Raw genomic sequence first — 20,180 nt, forward strand, 5'->3', positions numbered from 1 at the left:
TGTTTGCTGGACCAGAAAAATATAAGTGTTTGCATATACGATCTCTTAATCATAGCTTCCAGTTCCATTCAAAGTTCAATTGTTGCAAAATGACCTTACTTGGTTTTGGCATTTCTTTGGAGCCTGTCAAAAATTGGATTTTCTACCAGTTCTTTAGCTGAAGGCCGCCAAACTGGATTTGGATCCAGCATTGCCTGGTAGGATTATATAGGTGCTCTACAAATGAAATGAGTATTTATCTGGCACATTAGGTCTTTGCCATAAAAGAAATTAGAACAGACAATTGATTTTGGGCCTTTGGTTTTGTTCTGCTACTTTCGGTAGCAGTTGTCCAAAATCATCCTCTTACTTCGACTCTCAGCATACTCTCTTCTATGGGTCGCTCCAGTATATATTAGGTCTTTGTCATAAAACAAAATTAGCTTGGTCGGTTGGTTTTAGGCTTTTGTCTTTGTTTTCCTACTTTAGGCAGTGGTTGTCCAACATCATCCTCTTGACTCTTGGCATACTCTCTTCTATGGGTCATTCTTCTAATCTGTTCTCTACATGTACCATATGTTACACCATGTCTAAGGAGTCCATACGACGTAGTTCTCCCCATGAGAGTTTCTTTGATTTGAGGCCTTGATCATGGGTCTCGTCAGGGCTGTTTACCACATCAGAAGACATTTTCTATGATCCGAAAAGGGCTTTGATTAGCCTGGAGGGTTAGCAGAAGGAGGAAAGGTCGATTTAAAGGCACAGAAAGGTCTGAAAGAAGTGCAGAAGAAACGTGAAGTTCAGGGTGGGAGATGTCGATGGACATCTCCCAAATGTTTGCTTCTTGGTTTTATGCTTCTTACCTTCTATGCCCTGCCATGACTTTTGGTTGACAACCGCGTGGTTGATTTTATGAATTAGTAAATGAAATTATGAGTGTCCTTCCCCATTTATTTTCCAAATTTGTGAATGGTTGATATCAGAAACCAATAATTTGTTCTTCAAGTTTTGAATTTTCTAAATTTATAATATTTTTTATGGTATTAATTAAAAGATATTTTTGGAAATATAACTTCCAATTATATTCCTTTACAAATTTGAAAATATTTTTTGAAAAGATATATATATATTAAATCCTCATTCCATATCTATACCTTCACTACAAACTTCTTTCTTGTTACCAAGCCTTCCGGATTGAATTTTGGCTAATACATGCTTGAGAAGAGAAGTACTGTTGCTACAATTTTTTTTTAGCTATTCTAGCTAGCTACAAGCAGCCTTATCACTTTATACTAATGGGACTTTTTGTTGATCATAGTCTTCCCATGTTTCAAAGCTCATAGATCATTCCCACTTTCAACATACGTTTGTGTGGAATGTCAAACACCTTTTCTGTCTGTCTCAAATTCTTCTTCAAGATATTATAGCCAACATTTATCAAAACTTTTTTCCCTAATTTGGAGCCCTTCTCTGCAATCACCTCATTCTCACCGATGAAGTGCACCACACCAGCTCGTGCCGCTCTATCAATTGCTTCAATATCTTTGTCAACATCCTCTTGGCGCCTTTCTTCATCAATTTGCTTTGATTCTTCACTCTCCTTCTCACCATTAATCAACCCATCTTGCAGCTCTCCAGAAACCATGTCTTCATTACTGTGTGTTAATGTCGGGGTCATCATCATCTCTTCTCTTATGAACTCCTTCAATCTTTCAACCAGCAATCTCTCAAAAGGCTCTTCCTCGGATCGCACGTCAGTGTACCCATACCTCACCACACACCGAAACACATAAAGATCGTCTGGGTTTACCCTGCGGAAGAGGAATCGTTCCTCCATTGGAACCTTGCTTATGGGGAGAGACTTGATTGAGACGAAAACAAGAACTGAATGCAAGGCAGGCACATTTTCCATGTAATGCTTGAAGATGGGCGGGATGCCATGAACAAGCTCAGAGTAGAAGATGGCCAGTCCTGGTATTCTACTAAAGTGTGTGCTCGCTACTAATTCCTTCACCATCTCAGGAGAAATCTTGTGATCCAGATCATAATAGTATTTCCTCCGGTACACATCATTCCAAATGTACATTATGGTCATCAGAACTAAGGCAAAGGCCAAGGGTAGATACCCGCCTTGATCAAACTTGTAAAGGACTGAACTTAGATACAGAAGCTCAATGCTACCAATGACCACAACATATGAGATCACAAGAAGGATATGGGTTTTCCATATCATGATCATCACAAGAACCAGAAATGATGAGGTGAGGGTCATCACGAACACCACCGCAATCCCTATACCAACAAAGACTCATAATTATGATCATTTCAAAACAACATTAAGCTTGAAAAGTTAAAAAAAGGCCAAGAAATGAAGATATGAAACAAGGGTGAACTGTGTGGACTACCATATGCATTTCCAATCTTTGTAGTAGTCTTGAACCCGAGAGTGACCCCTACACAAGCCAGCATGAGAAGGTAATTGACCTCAGGAATGTACACTTGCCCTTCATACTTAGTTGATGTATGCACAATCTTTACTCGAGGAAAACACCCCAATGAGAGTGACTGCTGAATTATGGAGAAAGTCCCAGAAATCATTGCTTGACTAGCAATGATCGACGCGGACACAGCCACAACAAACATCGGCCAGTACAGACGATCTGCAACAGAGAAACCTCACCTCAATGAACCAATAAAAGAACCAACAAGAAGACAGAAAACAGACTCTAAGACCAGAATGCTCACGTGGTATGGACTTGAAGAAAAGATCACCAACATCCTCATGGTGTTTCCGGAGAAAAGAGGCTTGTCCAGTGTATGCCAATACAAGAGCAGGGTATGTGACAGTGCACATACTTAACTGTATCGATTGAACTGTGAAGTGGCCAACATCAGCAAACAGCGCCTCCGTCCCTACATTTTCCCAGAAACTATTTGAGAATTTTCCGAGTTATTGATGGAGGAGAATTGATTAATGTATATCCAAACCTGTAATGGCGAGAACGATCCCACCAAGGGAAATCCAGGCTTGTTTCTTGTTCCTTGTGAAGTAATCGATGATGTACTTGGGATTAATGGCTTTAACGACTGTTGGATCAAACTTGATGAAGTTGTAGACCCCAATGCCACCAATTAATGCGAACCAAACACAGATTATTGGAGCAAAACTGTAGCCAACTTTGTCAGTTCCAAATCTTTGTACCATGAAGAGGCATACCAAGATGGCTACCGATATCCAAACAATCCTATCTGTTTGCACAAAGGAAAATGGTATTTAAGTTAGAATTATTATTTAAATAAAATTATCATAAATAAATTTATTTACTTTTTCAAACTGAGGGAAAAAATGATCAATAGCATGCTTATATAACCATTTTTAAAAAATTATTTTCTAATAAGACATTTTTATTGTATTTAATCATTTAGACTTTTACCGACTAAGGAAGTGGACAAGTCAAAATATTATTAACAATAATTATATGAGGATGTTATTGTAATTTGAAAGGGTTATTTTTAATTTGTCAACAGTGTAAACCCATTGGTTTTTCTGTTTTTTTTTTTGTTTTTTCCTTAAAAAGGAAAAGATTCCAAGTTAACGTGGGCTGTTCAGATGTCCAAAAGCTATTAATATAAGCCATCGGATTCAACGCTTTTGTCTACACTTTACTAGTCAAATTTGGACAAACCTCATTTATTAATTAATTTATTTACAAATCTTGTAAAAATAAAAAAAAAATATGTACAAAAATACCATTCTTTTTTTTTCAAAAAAAAAAAATTAAAAACTTATAAAAAAATTATCCAAATATTAAATAAATAATTATTTTAGTAGTTAATTTTAAAAGTTGAGAAAAATTACCTTCCGTCATTGAATCTGTGGCTGCCTTGATGCCATCCACAGCAGATAAAACTGTGATATGCAAAGTCAAATGTCAAATATATAATAAGATTATGTTTGGTTCCAGAAAATTTGAAAGAAAATATACGGGAAAGAAAATATAAAGAAAAAATAGAAGAAAAAAAAATGAAGGAAAATAAAAAATAGATTAAAAGTTGATAAATTATTTTTTTTGTTACTTCAAACTCATTTTATTTATTTTAACTCATTAATATAAAGATTAAATCATTTAAAAATATATAAGTTTTTAATTAGTTTTAATTATATATATATATATATTTTTCATAAGACAACCAAATATGAAAAAATCATTTTCCTTTATATTTCTTTTTTTCTTATTATTTTTCGGAACCAAACACAATTAAGAGAGTGAAGGACGAAACCCATTTTTTTGGTAAACTAAAATCCAACTAAATTAATTTTGGTAACAAAAATTTGTAAAAGGAAAAGCCATTTATTATGAAAGAAAGAAACCTTCTAATCTCAAACTAACTAAAAAAAGATGATGTAAATTATGCTGGTTTTTTACATTCCAAAGTAAGAAAAGTATTTCGAAATTAAAAAATCATCATGTGAAAACAAGGATGAAAAAAAAGAAATAGGATAAAGAAAATAAAGCAGGAAATAAAACTAACCTGAGATGCAAGGAGTGAGGACACCATCACCAATCACCATGGAAGTGCCAAGCATTGTAGCAAACAACAGAAAGAACTTAGCAAAGTTGCTCTTCTCTAGCTTAGACTTGAGCTTTGATGCCCTCTGCAGGCTTTTACTAGGCAGCTCCAACCGGAAATTGGAGACTTCTCTGTCCTCAGCCTGTTGACTAGGGATCAACCCCACCTTGGCATATCGGCATATAAGAGAATACAAAGCAAATGTCCCTCCTGTGATATTCATCAGTGTTTAAAAGAAGTGTATAAATTCTAAGCTTAATGGGCTATTTTCCTTTCTCTTTTTTTTTTTTTTTTTGAGTAATATAATGTGACCATATATTTAGGGTTGAAAGGGCAGAAAATATCTTCTTCTTTTTTTAAAAAAAAAAAAAGAAAGATTCATTGGACTGAGTGCACAACTGTTTATCATTGATTAAGCACATACGAAGGAAGTTTCCCTTCCCCAGTTGGAGCCTGCATGGTTATTTTAATGGGTAAGTCACACAATTTGATGCTTCACAGTTGGCTTTCAAAGGTGTTTTCCACTCATCTCATCAATGATCAACACTAGAAAAAATGGCAAAAAAAAAAAAGAAAAAGAAAAAGGAAAGATAGAAAAAGAAGATCAAAGTAGGATTCATTTGAATTAAAATCAAAGGTCATTAAAGATGATGAGCTCTCACCATCGCCATTATCGTTGGCCTTCAAAACAATCAAGACGTACTTGAAGAGAGGGATGAGGGTGAGGGTGTAGAAGATGAGAGAAAGAACCCCCAGAATATCATCATTATGTTTGACACCATCAGTGAAAGTGCTTGCATACACGTACAAAGGCGAAGTTCCAATGTCCCCATACACTATTCCAATGCTCTGAAACGCCAGGTGCAGTATCACAGACCAGTTCTTGGTGCCCTTCAAAACAGAAAATAAAAAAAAAACAAAAAAAAACATCAATCTCCTTTTCCCTTTTCCCCAGTTGCTATGCATGCAGATATATAATAACAGGAAAATCATATCAGGATGGGGGGGGTGCAGACCCTGGAGCCATGGTGGCTATGGCCATGGACAGTCCCGGACTCCATATCTAAGGAGTCCATACGACGTAGTTTTCCCCATGAGAGTTTCTTTGATGTGAGGCCTTGATCATGGGTCCCGTCAGGGCTGTTTACCACATCAGAAGACATTTTCTATGATCTGAAAAGGGCTTGGATTGGCATGGAGGGTTTGCAGAAGATGGAGAGGCCAATTTAAAGGCACAGAAAGGTCTGAAAAGAGTGAAGAAGAAACGTGAAGTTCAAGGTGGGAGATGTTGATGGGTATCTCCCAAATGTTTGCTTCTTGGTTTTAGGGTTATTTACCTTTCATGCCCTGGCCTGACTCTCTCGATTGGAAGCCGCGTAGTTTGATTTTCTGAATTAGCAAATGAGATTATGAGAATCTTTTTTTTTTTTTACCATTTATTTTTCAAATTTATTGGAAAATATAGTATTTCGTAGGGTTGAATGATTGATATCAGAAGCCAATAATTTCTTCTTCAAGTTTTGCTTTTTCTAAATTTATGATATTTTGTATGGTATTAATTAAAAGTTATTTTTTGAAATATTCCTTTACAAAATTGAAAATATTTTTAAAATTAATATATCCAATAATTTAGGGAAAGTATAGATTATGTTCTTATACCTTCTCATGTATGGATCACAAATTGAGGTGATTTGTAGTTAATAACTTATATTATTAACATAAGATGTTGATGTGTGAACAAATGAATTGAATTCATTGTCTGACATGCAAAACCAAACAAGGAAAACCCAACTGCCATTTTGAATAAAGGGGTATTTCAATGCCATTTATAGTAAAGCAAAATTGGACCTTTCTCTATGTTTCTCCTCAATTCAAATTTTCTTGGCTTCACATTTGCCCACCAATTTTGACGGACTTTTCTCAATAGTACAGCAATTTAAAAAAGTTATGCTTAAATTACTGTACTGGCAGAAGTTATTACAAATATAGGGTAGTTTTTGCCACATAGGAGAGAGGAGAGAGGAAAGAGGAGAGAGGAGAGAGGAGAGAGGGTGAGAGAAGAGAGGAAAGAGGAGAGAGGAGAGAGGAGAGAGGGTGAGAGAGAGGAGATAGGAGAGAGGAGAGAGGAGAGAGGGTGACTGTAAAAAAAAAGCAAACTCGTCTCTTGAAGAGACGAGTTCCATGAAAGAAGAGAGGAAAGAGGAGAGAGGAGAGAGGAGAGAGGGTGAGAGAGAGGAGACAGGAGAGAGGAGAGAGGAGAGAGGGTGTGTAAAAAAAAGCAAACTCGTCTCTTGAAGAGACGAGTTCCATGAAAAAAAATATATATATAATTTTAAAAAAATTCTAAACAATTATTCAAGGGAACTCGTCTCTTGAAGAGACGAGTTCCATGTAAAAAAATCCAAGAGACGAGTTCCATGTAAAAAAAAAAATATTTTTTATTTTAAAAAATCCCAAATTTAAAAAAAAAAAATTCCAAAAAAAAAAAAATTCCAAAGGGAACTCGTCTCTTGAAGAGACGAGTTCCATGTAAAAAAAAATATATTTTTTAAAAAATATAATTTTTATTTTAAAAAATCCCAAATTAAAAAAAAAAAAAATCCAAAGGGAACTCGTCTCTTCAAGAGACGAGTTCCATGTAAAAAAAAATATATTTTTTAAAAAATATATATATTAAAAAAAAAATCCCAAATTAAAAAAAAAAAAAAAAAAAAACACACAATTCCAAAGTGAAGAGACGAGTTCCATGTAAAAAAAAATATATTTTTTAAAAAATATATTTTTTATTTTAAAAAATCCCAAATTTAAAAAAAACAAAAATAAATTCCAAAGGGAACTCGTCTCTTGAAGAGACGAGTTCCATGTAAAAAAAAAAATATTTTTTTTAAAATATATATATTAAAAAAAAATCCCAAATTAGAAAAAAAAAAAAAAAAAAACACAATTCCAAAGGGAACTCGTCTCTTGAAGAGACGAGTTCCATGTAAAAAAAAATATATTTTTTATTTTAAAAAATCCCGAATTAAAAAAAAAAAAAATTCCAAAGGGAACTCGTCTCTTCAAGAGACGAGTTCCATGTAAAAAAAAAATTATTTTTTTAAAAATATATATATATTAAAAAAAAATCCCAAATTAAAAAAAAAAAAATTAATTCCAAAGGGAACTCGTCTCTTGAAGAGACGAGTTCCCATGTAAAAAAAAAAAAAATTTTAAATATATATATATATTAAAAAAAAAAAAAAAAAAAAAAAAAAAAACAATTCCTCAAAATTCCTAACAGACGAGTTCTCATCTAAAAAAAATATTTTTTTTTTAAATATAAAATTTTAAGACACGAGTTCCTTTAGGAAAAAAAATATATTTTTTAATTTGGGATTTTTTAAAATAAAAAATATATTTTTTTAAAAATATATTAAGAGACGAGTTCCCTTTGGAATTGTGTTTTTTTTTTTTTTTTTTTTTTTAATTTGGGATTTTTTTTTTTTAATATATATATTTTTAAAAAAATATATTTTTTTTTACATGGAACTCGTCTCTTCAAGAGACGAGTTCCCTTTGGAATTTATTTTTGTTTTTTTTAAATTTGGGATTTTTTAAAATAAAAAATATATTTTTTTAAAAATATTTTTTTTTTTACATGGAACTCGTCTCTTCAAGAGACGAGTTCCTTTTGCAATTTTTTTTTTTTTTTTTTAAATTTGGGATTTTTTAAAATAAAAAATATATTTTTTAAAAAATATATTTTTTTTTACATGTAACTCGTCTCTTCAAGAGACGAGTTCCCTTTGGAAAATTTTTTTTTTTTTTTAAATTTGGGATTTTTTAATAAAAAATATATTTTTTAAAAAATATATTTTTTTTCCTAAAGGAACTCGTCTCTTGAAATTTTATATTTAAAAAAAAATATTTTTTTTTAGATGAGAACTCGTCTGTTAGGAATTTTGAGGAATTGTTTTTTTTTTTTTTTTTTTTTTTTTTTTTTTTAATATATATATATATTTAAAAAAATATTTTTTTTTTACATGGGAACTCGTCTCTTGAAGAGACGAGTTCCCTTTGGAATTAAATTTTTTTTTTTTTTTTTTTTTAATTTGGGATTTTTTTTTTAATATATATATATTTTTAAAAAAATAATTTTTTTTTTACATGGAACTCGTCTCTTCAAGAGACGAGTTCCCTTTGGAATTTTTTTTTTTTTTTTTTTAATTTGGGATTTTTTAAAATAAAAAATATATTTTTAAAAAAATATATTTTTTTTTACATGGAACTCGTCTCTTGAAGAGACGAGTTCCCTTTGGAATTGTGTTTTTTTTTTTTTTTTTTTTTAATTTGGGATTTTTTTTTTTTAATATAAAGAGACGAGTTCCCTTTGGAATTTATTTATTTTTTTTTTAAATTTGGGATTTTTTAAAATAAAAAATATATTTTTTTTTACATGGAACTCGTCTCTTCACTTTGGAATTGTGTGTGTTTTTTTTTTTTTTTTAAATTTGGGATTTTTTAAAATAAAAAATATATTTTTTTTTACATGGAACTCGTCTCTAAGAGACGAGTTCCCTTTGGAATTGTGTGTGTTTTTTTTTTTTTTTAATTTGGGATTTTTTTTTAATATATATATTTTTAAAAAAATATTTTTTTTTTTACATGGAACTCGTCTCTTCAAGAGACGAGTTCCCTTTGGATTTTTTTTTTTTTTTAATTTAGGATTTTTTTTTAAAAAATATTCTTTTTTACATGGAACTCGTCTCTTGAAGAGACGAGTTCCCTTTGGAATTTTTTTTTTTTTTAATTTGGGATTTTTTAAAATAAAAAATATATTTTTTAAAAAATATTTTTTTTTTTACATGGAACTCGTCTCTTCAAGAGACAAGTTCCCTTTGGAATTTTATTTTTTTTTTAAAAAAAAATTTGGGATTTTTTAAAATAAAATATATATTTTTTTTTACATGGAACTCGTCTCTTTGTTCCCTTTTTGGAAATTTTTTTTTTTTTTTTTTAAATTTGGGTTTTTTTAAATTAAAAAATATATTTTTAAAAAAATATATATTTTTTTTACATGGAACTCGTCTCTTCAAGAGACGAGTTCCCTTGAATAATTGTTTAGAATTTTTTTAAAATTATATATATATTTTTTTTCATGGAACTCGTCTCTTCAAGAGACGAGTTTGCTTTTTTTTACACACCCTCTCTCCTCTCTCCTCTCTCCTCTCTCCTCTCTCTCACCCTCTCTCCTCTCTCCTCTCTCCTCTTTCCTCTCTTCTTTCATGGAACTCGTCTCTTCAAGAGACGAGTTTGCTTTTTTTTTACAGTCACCTTCTCTCCTCTTTCCTCTCTTCTCTCACCCTCTCTCCTCTCTCCTCTCTCCTCTTTCCTCTCTCCTCTCTCCTATGTGGCAAAAACTACCCTATATTTGTAATAACTTCTGCCAGTACAGTAATTTAAGCATAACTTTTTTAAATTGCTGTACTATTGAGAAAAGTCCCAATTTTGACTAGGTAAACAAAAATTGGAACAAAAAATGTGATTGGTTGTGCACCCCAATTGACCCATTAACTGGATGTGACCCAAAGAATTAAAATATCCAGATGTATCGCACATATTGAGAAGATATATATGATATTTTTGGATATTTTACCCTCTTTTTTTTTTCGTTTTATATTTCATCTATATTTTGGGATATATTAAATTTTTAATTTTTTTATTATTAAAGAAATAAATTATAATTATTTTAAATTTATATTTGATTTAATTTATTATCAAAAATATAAAAACATAATTTTATTAATAGATCTTTTTTACATATTTATTAAATATAAATATTAAAAAAAATACATATATTATTATTTATTTGATATCATTAAATACATTTAAATTAAAATGGACCATAAATTTCATATTAAATATATTTTAAAATTAGACATATTATCATAATAATATTATAAAATAATCTATGATGCAACTTAATAATAAATATACATTTATAAAATTTATATTTTTTATCAACATAAAAGATATTATTATCAAATATCATAATATATATATATATATATATATTTAAAAAAAATAACTTTAAAATATCTACTTTTACTTCTTATATAATTTTTTAGATTTTTTTTTAATATTTTCAAAATTTTATTAATTTTTACGGATATTTTATATTAAAATATTCATAAAATCGAAATACCGATATATTCATAATTATTGATATTTTTATTCTTACCTCTATATTATAATAATTATTTTTTTCTAATTATTAATTTATTTTTTAGAAAGATATTATATTTATTAATTTATTTTACCATTTTTTTTCTTCAAGCATGCGTCTGCTAAAAATATTGGATTCGGCAAGACTTAATTACATTTCAAAGCACATTAACTAGAATACCCAAAATTTATTATTTAAAAATAAGTAATAAAATCGATAATGGCAATTTCCATGTTCTAAGATGAATGAGGGGTAAATTTGGAAATATAGATAGTCCACAATTACCACCCGTCAAAGACGTCCGTTTGCTACAGTTGGCAACAGCGTAGTCCTACTCTCGGATGTAGAAAAAAAACTGTACTCCCTTCTTGCTATTGCCACGTAGTAGATTGTTGAGAGGTGCACAACAGAAGACGGCGAGTGAAACTTGATATGTATGGGGGGAGAGTGGAGCTCTGAACTTTCTTGTGGGGTGAAAACGTGCATATCCCTCTTGGTCACTTGTGACACGTGTCATCGATCACAGGATATCTATCACAGGGTTGACCTTAGAACAAAATTGCGTATATTGGTAGGTCTTGTTTGGAAATTATAATGAGTTATTGCAGCTTTCAATTTATTGAAACTAAAGATTTAGGATCACAAAAAATTCAAAAAATAAAATGAATCATTTAAAAATTTTGGCTATATTTGGTTTAGAAAAAATGCAAATAATAAACATATTCAAAATCAATAAATTATTTTTACATGTTTTTTTAAATTTATTTCACTTTTTTTTTTTTTGCTATATAAAAATTAAATAATTTTAGAATATATAAAGTTTTATTTGATTTTCTTTTATATTTTATACAATAAAACTAAATATGAAAAAAAGGCAGTTTTTTTAAACATTTTTGTCCTTGGTGTTTTTCAGCGTCTTAAGTAAACATATAAAATAAATTTTTTCCTCTTACATTTTCTTGCCTTTCAATTCACTTCCTATTCTTTCCACCAACCTTTTAGGATCAAAGAACTTCAAAAGGTGCAATGCACGTGTGAAGTAAGTAAAAAAACAATTGATGGGTTGGCAGGGAGTGGAAAAACATTATAGATATATATTAACTTTTAAATTTTTGGGTATATTTTAATGACAAGAACATTATATTTATTAATACCATATTTAATTCCCAGAGAAAAAAAAAAGTAATTAAAATTAATTTAAAATTTATATATTTTAAAATTATTTAATTGAGAAATAAATAAAATAAATTTAAAAATATATATATAAATAATTTATTCAATTTAAACTTATTTTTTATTTTTACCCGCTTTTTTTTACACTCTTTTTTTTTCTTTACATTTTTCCTTGAGAGCCGAGGAATGATTTTAGGTATCTTATCATAAAGTTGACATTACGACTTAAAAAAATTTCTATGAAACTGAATTGATAAGACCTTTTAATATATTTAATTGATTACAGAGAAGTTCAATGAACACCACTGAGCAATAAAAAAATGGGAGCATGACACAAAACTTCTCCATCAAAGAAGATTCATAGAAAGGGAAAAAATAGCAATAATTCAAAATTTAAAATTATTGAGGTCGCTCTCTCTCTCTCTCCCTCTCCATGACTCTAACCTCAGGGAATATTCTTACAGCAATGCTTGACCAATGAGTGGTTGTTCCCATAAATTATTACTTAGCAATAATAGTGAGGCCTTGTTGGTGGCACATCGGGGACATCAACAATAATACAACTAATGAGAACAAATGACGCATGAGAGTAAGCCAAGTCTGGCTGCCCTTTCGACAGAAATCACAGAGATTAATCCAACACAGAAGGGCACAAAATTGTAAATGGGTAGGTAGAGCTGTAAGCCTCTGATTTGGTAGTGGGGGTCAAGAGAGGCAGCTATCAAGACTTCCAATTGTGCATGTGTTGTATTGAAATCAATACTTTTGGGGCATTGAAGGGCGGTGTATGTGACCTCTTAGGTGTTCAAATCAGTACCATGTTTGTTTGACATAACCTGCCCCTCTAATTTGTGGTCCATGAAAATTGGGGGTGGATTCATAGGATGCAACATTTCATTCATTTTGGATGACTAGCCCTCGTACGTTTTAAAACAAGTCTACACAGATATAGCAAACTTTTCTCCCCCGTGCTTTTAGGTTATCATGGTGGTCCCCCTCCAAAGAAAAATGTGTATGTGAAGACATCATAGGGTGACTAATTACTAACATTTTATCGGAGATTCTTGGATCTGGTTTTATACAATTTGCATTGACATTCACACACCTAACATCACAAAAATTCTACTAGTTGCCCATATTTTTTTCAGGCCTTTTCTAATTCAGTGATATCTAGTGCAGGAGATACAGGTCCCAAAAGAGACTTTGTCTTTTTTCATAGACAAAGGCGGATTGAATTAAGAAGACTTCAAAACACGAGACGCACCCCATGTTTAGTGGCAGTATACAAAAAGGGCCAAAACTAGAGAGAAATAAAGCTAACCACCATGTCAATCAACCAAAAACTGATGAGACCACTCTACAAGTAAACAGAAAAAGAGGTTCGCTTTGGTCTGACAACCCTTCCACTTGGAAAATTCTTCGGTTTCGCTCTCCCAAAATACACCAAAAAAAACAAATGGGCGTCAATCTCCAAACTGTTTCCTCTTCTTCCCTAGGTTCCCAAAAGAGACTATTAAGTGCCTACCAGTGACAATAATTGAATGCTTTGTGCAAGCAATTAAATTCTAGAAAACTACTAAATATACATTTATTTGATATTAAGAACAGCGACGGCTAGGCCATGTCTCAGTTTTTAATTCTCTCATTCATACTAGGTTCTGGGATGCTTCAAACAAAGCCCCCATCTGTTAGGTTGCATAAGCCAAACATAAGATATTGTTTTGACCAGGATAACAATTATTGCACTTTTCTGAACAAAGCTTTGCTTGGATTGCACGTTAAAAATTTATGGTTTATGTTAAATGTAGCTTTCAAACATCTAATAATTCATTAAACAATGTGTTCAAACCATGGGGTGTCCAATGGCAGAAACAAACAGTTGATATGGTAAGGCAAAGGCATATATGCATGTCAAAAGGGGAATATTCGAGATGAATGACTGAATAACAAATGTGTGTTGTGTGTATTTTGTTTGATGTCAGAAACTTATTAGTCATGTAATACAAAGAAGAAATGGTCACAACCTAATGCAACCAACATGCCAACGCTTAATTTGTATTATGCGCTCAGGTTTTTCTTACAGATGATTAAGCAAGATTGGTTATATGGCTAACAGACAAGGCATGAGGTTGATGAAGATGTTTATCCATTGGTTCTAGCATTATTTTGACAGCTTCTATTCTAAAAGCACACAAGTAATGAGGATGAAAGCTCAAAATAGAAGGCTACAATTGTAAACGTACAAACCTAGAAATGCAGGACTTTTCAGATTATTAGGAAAATACATTAATGGCAAACCTGTATTGAAGGGACTTCTTGAGTCCTATCCTCAATGTCAACTAAACTTTATCACCATATCTGTTTCATGTCACAACCAGCTACACCAAAATCAAAGGGACTTCATCATTAGCACTGCATTCCATCACAACAAAAATTACAGCATCCTCAAGGTTTTCTTTGACAATTTACAAAATCTGCACCATGCTGAGGGGAAAAATGGTGCATATGGTGGACAAAATGCTATTGTCACAAATTTTGGGAATTCATAATCTTTTCCATCCCTTGTTTGCCAGACCAGCAAAATATAAGTGGCTGCATATACAATCTCTTAATCATAGCTTCCAGTTCCAGTCAAAGTTCAATTGTAGCAAAATGACCTTACTTGGTTTTGGCATTTCTTTGGAGCCTGTCAAAAATTGGATTTTCTACTAGTTCTTTAGCTGAAGGCCGCTGAACTGGATCTGGATCCAGCATTGCCTGGGAGGATTATCAATCCATTAGATAAATCAACCATATAGTGCAAGATCATCTTAACTAGTGGCTTTAAAATAGCATAAAAAGAAAATAATGAAATGACGGTAAAAGTTATCTTTTGATATAAGGGAGTGTCTGCAGGCAATTCAAGAATGAATTCTAACCACCACTGGAATGATATCTAGTCACCAACTTCATTTCTTATAGGTGTAAAGAAATGGAGTTACAGACAGATAAATTTTCTTTTAATTTCTATAGTGAAAGTGTGGTACCTGCCTCATTTTTTATTACTCACAGGTTATAACTGGTTCAAGTCATTACAGGTGTGCTTAGAAGCTAGTCCAAGGTAGAATGTTTCCAATTCCCATAAATAATGGATTTTTTTTTTCAGACCATATTTATCATAGATGTCTATTCCCCAAATATTGTTGCAAATCACAGAAATCAGATTATATTGATAATTTAGTACTATTTAGTCTGAAAAGAAGTAGAAAGTCACATTGACCAACATAAGAATTCAGAATTGCAAGATTTGGAACTTAAAAGAAAGAAAGAGAACTGTAGAAAATATATTGGCCAGTAGAACTCATGCACCCATATATTTTAATCTGAATGCACCCTATGCCAGAACTTAATCTAGATAATTCACATAATGTGAGATGAATAATGAAATCAAATCAAATCATTTATTCCTCCCCTGAGCTGCCTTCCAGACACAACAAATGTGAAATATGGAAACATTTCCTTTCTTTAAAAAAAATGGTTAGGCAACATTTAATAAGTCAATTGTGTTTGGTACCTTGAGTAAGTTCTGGAATTGCAAAGAATAGCCAGGAAGAAGTGGCAGTTTTCCCTCTCTAAGATTCAAAAACTGATATCCTGATTCAGGCAAGTGTGAGCCTCTAATAAGTTCATAGATAGCAGCTCCCAAGGAGAACATGTCAACCTTGTCAAGATGGTCGTAGTTGTCATTCAAGATTTCTTGTGGCATATAACGCGCATCACCTTCATCAATAGGAAGGCTTCTATCAAGAAGTGTTGCACAACCAAAATCACCAAGTTTGTAAACACCATCTTTGACATAAATGTTATCAGGTTTTACATCTAGGTGAGCTATTCCTTTCTCATGTGTAAATTGCAAGGCCTTGGCAATCTGTAGACAAAGTTCAAGTGAAAAGATGTTAACAATAACTTAAAACTAAGGTCCTAGTGGACATTTAAATGACATGGTAAACCACAAGATACGATTTATCAGGAAACAAATTAAGGACAGTCTAAGAGAAGGGTAGGAGAATTGTTGATTGAGTACTCAAAACATCTATAGGTGCTCTACATATGAAATAAGTATATTCTGGCACATTAGGTCTTTGCCATAAAAGAAATCAGAACAGACAGTTGATTTTGGGCTTTTGGTTTTGTTCTGCTACCTTAGGTAGCATTTGTCCAAAATCATCCTCTTACTTTGACTCTCAGCATACTCTCTTCTATGGGTCTCTCTAGTATGCATTAGGTCTTTGTCATAAAACAAAATTAGCTTAGTCGGTTGGTTTTGGGCTTTTGTATTTGTTCTCCTACTTAGGGAGTGGTTGTCCAAAATCATCTACTTAAGTTGACTCTCGGCATACTCTCTTCTATAGGTCATTCTTATTATCTGTTCACTACATGTACCATATGTTGCACCATATCACATGGACTCATTTTTCTTACATGAGAGTCACATACATATGCTTGAAAAAAAATATATCAACCTGATGCATAGCTTCCAGGACTTCCCCTTCTGTGAACAAGTGGGAAGATCTCTTGATGGATAAGCTGTGATCACAAAGCTCCATTTGAATATAGAGTTTCTCATTTTCAAACCATGAAGTGTAGTAACCTACAATGTTTTCATGAGATCCTACAAAGGCAAAACGATGATTCTGGTTAGGAAATAAACAGAGCCAAATTTGTGGAGAAGATATTGTAGAGGTGTAAAACTTATGAAAGAATCCATACAAACCTAAAACTGCCAAAGCTTGAACTTCCATCAAAGCTTTCCTCCTGCAGGTATTATTGCATAAGCAAGCTGCTCAGACAAATACTACAAATACCAAGAAGCATGAAGAAGCTACCTTTCTGTGTCTTGATGCAATGGTCTTGTGCTATGTTTCACTGCATACATGCAACCATCAATTCTCTTCAGAACCTTGAAAACACGACTGAAGTTCCCATCACCAATTTGCTGGGGAAAAATGACAATATAGAAAGTGAATACTATAAAAAACTAATCCTTCCACTGAAGTATATAAACACTTGGGTTTGGTTAGATACCTCAATCTCATGGAAATCTGTGTGATATCGGGAAAGGCCATCTCCACCAATAAGTGCAGGGAAAAAACCTGTAGATTGCAGCTTTATTCAATTAAAACCCAAGATATAAAATTGAAACCAGAACAGACACTATGATAATCAGCAGTAACCCCACCCAACCCCCAACTAAGTTAAAGAAAAAGAAAAGAGAAGTTCCCGGAGATATCAGATGATAAGAAGATAATACTATGGCTCTAAAACTTTCTTAACTTTGTGATAGTAATGCTTATCCTTAGCAGATAAATAAAATATAGGATCATATGATTTGGTACATTGCAATAAGGCATGAGATATACAGAAGCACTTCTAGTGTACCTCACCCACAATCTTTTAGATTGGACCCATCAATTCAACTTGCTTTCAGAAAGAAGACAAATATATACCTGAATATTTTGATCTTCGATTTCCAAAAGGATCTATGTCAGTTTCAGAAGCATTCTTCAGATATGGGTTCTTTAAGCAAGGAGGGGGCATAACCCGACACCGTAAGGCAACTGCAGATTGTGAAACATAACTTTGATTCTTTTGTGATCCAGTTACTATTGCTTTCTCCACCTTAACTTCATCCGTACCAAAAGTGTCTTTTTCTAGCTCCAATATTGGTTGATCAAACAAGGTGGAATTGGGAGAATCTAATAAGGTATCATCTGCAAAAATTAATTGAAACTCAGTTACAAATAAAGGGCATTAATTACATAGAAAGTTTAATGAACAACCAAACAAACCAATAGAAAGTAGAATGCAAGAGGTGAGAAAAATTTGTAGGGAAATCTGTCACTGCTCTGAGATATGTAAAACACAAACATAATGCCTACCTCCAATTGCAAGATACTGTATTCACATCATTAATTTTAATTTCCCAATTAATTTACTTTCTAGTTGGGATTATGGATTTCCAAGTATAATTACTACAATATTGCTGTGACCCATCATCTATATATCTCGTTGAACCCTGGTCATAAATTTAATCAAGTGCATAATTCGTTAGTTTATGTAAAGTTCAAATCAGGGTATCTTCTATTTGAAGACAAAGAAGTTTGAATTAGAGAAATTAACATCAGGGTCATCTGAAGATGATATATGTAGACCATCTGGCCACAGTTGCTACTCATGGCTGCCGCACTATACATTAACTTGAATCAAAGTCAAAAGAGATTGTGATTCCAAAAAAAAAAAAGAGACAGTCTAGTGTGCTCCCTAATCATCATCCAAATAGTAATTCTAGCAATATCATCAGAAAATATCACAACTCAAACTGACTGTAACAATAACCAATCTTACCCTCTCTCTTCCTTTTGATTCTTGAAGTCTTTAGCTTCTCCGGAGACTTGGGGCACGGGATGTTATCCTTTCAAAGCAAAGGCAAGAAGTGTTAATTCTCTTATCATAAATCATACTACACATAATTTCCAAAGCCTCAAAAAAAAAAAAAAAAATATCACCTTGTTGCAATCCAGACCATTCAAAATATTTTGACCATCAGGAGTGATGTAGTCAGGAGTGCTGCATTCACCAAAAATCAACCCATAAGACGGAAAGCAATATCGGAATGATACAATCCAGTCTATTCTTCATCAGCTCATAAATAAATCCATTTGTTGATTTATAGCAGAACATAGCTAAATTACCTTTTTCAATCTCTAGCGCTATAAAGTAAAACATAAGCAAATTATCCCCGAGTTCAGTGAGTTTTGCACAGATACAAAAGTAATCATCATAATAATAATCAAATTGAGCTTGCAAGTCTCCAATCAAAATACGCCATTCAAAAACGTGAAATTTACCAGAAGAAGTCTTGGCTGAGAATGAAATCTTTGTCGTCGACATCAGCGTCGATGTTATCGACGGTGGATTCCGATTCCAGAAGGTTCTGGCAGCGAGAAACTTGACCTAGCTGAACCGTCAAATGCCTTGCTAGGGTACCCTTCATTTCGTTCTTCTGTCTCCTTCTCCTAGAGCTTCTCTCTATGTTTTTCTCTTCAACGACAGAGAGCTCTCTGTCTCCCCTCTCTAAAACTCTCTGTATATAACTACGCTACATAAAAAATGAAGATTTTGGAATTTCGGGAATTAAAAATAGTGAAAAATTCAAAAATGCGCGGGTTTGGTAAAGATTGTATGGATCCAGTACTGTTTATCTTATAATACATTCGTGTTTCTCCTTTTGACACGTTTCGTGATGTGGAATTGGGAGAGAATTCAACGGTTTGGATTGGTTCTTGTGGTGAAGCAATTTATGGTGGTAGCGTACCGCGTAAGCCTTGTAGTTTTGTGGTGATATTGATTTGATAATTCCAAGGTAGTGCGGTTGTAGTGGGGCGAAGCATGAAGCCCACTACAAAGGACGGCCCACAACTTTCAAATTGGTTTTGTGTATGGCACGCTAAGTTGCTGTCTAAATATTACAACTCTTTCTTAATTATTATTATTTTTAATTATTTTTACTATAAACTAGATTATAATTTTTTTTTTTCAAAAAAATCATTTAGAATCATATAAATTGTTAAAAATCTATTGAACAACATAAATTTTCTTAACTAATCCATTATAAAAATAAAATAAAATAATTATAATGATGAATGATGTGATAACTTAAAAAATTGATAATCATATGATAATTAAGATTTCTATATATGTTTGATTAATTAAAAACACAAAAAGTTTTTGATGTTAAATTCTATTGATTAGTAATTACTCGGTGATGTGTATGTGATATTTGAATTTTGGATTAAAATGTGTGTGTACGTGCGCACACACACATATATATTTAAATTTTAGAAAATTGTTTTCAATTTTAGAAATTTATGATTTTTTTTTTTAGATTTACTTTTTATCCCAATTAGCTAATTTTTATTTTGTTAACTTTTTTTATAGAAATTTTCACATTAAAATTTCTTTAAAAAATAAAGAAAATGACAAAAAAAAATTTATATTAATTACATTCTTTTATTTCTTGGATAATTTTATTAATTTATAGCAATTTTATTTTTCAGTCAAATTTATAAAATTTAAGTATGCAATGGGATACACTTCCTAGTTTTTTATTTTTAAAATAAAACTTTTGTACAAAATAGGTAAAGTCAAACAGAGAGAGAAAAAAAAAAGGACTTTTTCTATTAAGAGAAAATTAAAATTAAAATTTTTATCA

General features: G+C 31.8%; 2 protein-coding genes across 3 annotated transcripts; both read right to left on the bottom strand.

Moving 5' to 3' along the window:
• Positions 1–1,085: 1,085 nt before the first annotated feature.
• On the bottom strand, positions 1,086–5,726 carry LOC100232991 (KUP1; the record flags this gene model as incomplete). The annotated part of the gene is given in 8 exon segments (NM_001280973.1): positions 1,086–2,271; positions 2,385–2,639; positions 2,725–2,892; positions 2,968–3,228; positions 3,839–3,889; positions 4,513–4,761; positions 5,214–5,442; positions 5,568–5,726. Coding segments are annotated over 8 exon segments (2,322 nt in total). The 3' UTR covers positions 1,086–1,309.
• An 8,592-nt stretch (positions 5,727–14,318) lies between these two features.
• LOC100247725 (wee1-like protein kinase) lies at positions 14,319–19,104 on the bottom strand. 2 transcript variants are annotated; one of them, XM_019221188.2, is made up of 10 exons: positions 18,817–19,104; positions 18,475–18,535; positions 18,314–18,380; positions 17,416–17,679; positions 16,994–17,061; positions 16,795–16,868; positions 16,683–16,723; positions 16,432–16,580; positions 15,483–15,836; positions 14,319–14,686 (listed from the first exon to the last, which is right to left on the bottom strand). In XM_019221188.2, the coding sequence occupies exons 1-10, from the start codon at positions 18,960–18,962 to the stop codon at positions 14,588–14,590; spliced, it is 1,323 nt and encodes a 440-aa protein (XP_019076733.1). In that variant the 5' UTR covers positions 18,963–19,104; the 3' UTR covers positions 14,319–14,587. The 2 variants fall into 2 exon arrangements, with proteins under 2 accessions (XP_019076733.1, XP_002268578.2); XM_002268542.5 differs by having other exon boundaries at positions 16,795–16,904; positions 18,817–19,098.
• Positions 19,105–20,180: the final 1,076 nt, after the last annotated feature.

The sequence above is a fragment of the Vitis vinifera genome, chromosome 7 (genome assembly GCF_030704535.1).
Source record: "Vitis vinifera cultivar Pinot Noir 40024 chromosome 7, ASM3070453v1".
NCBI classification, from domain to species: domain Eukaryota; kingdom Viridiplantae; phylum Streptophyta; class Magnoliopsida; order Vitales; family Vitaceae; genus Vitis; species Vitis vinifera.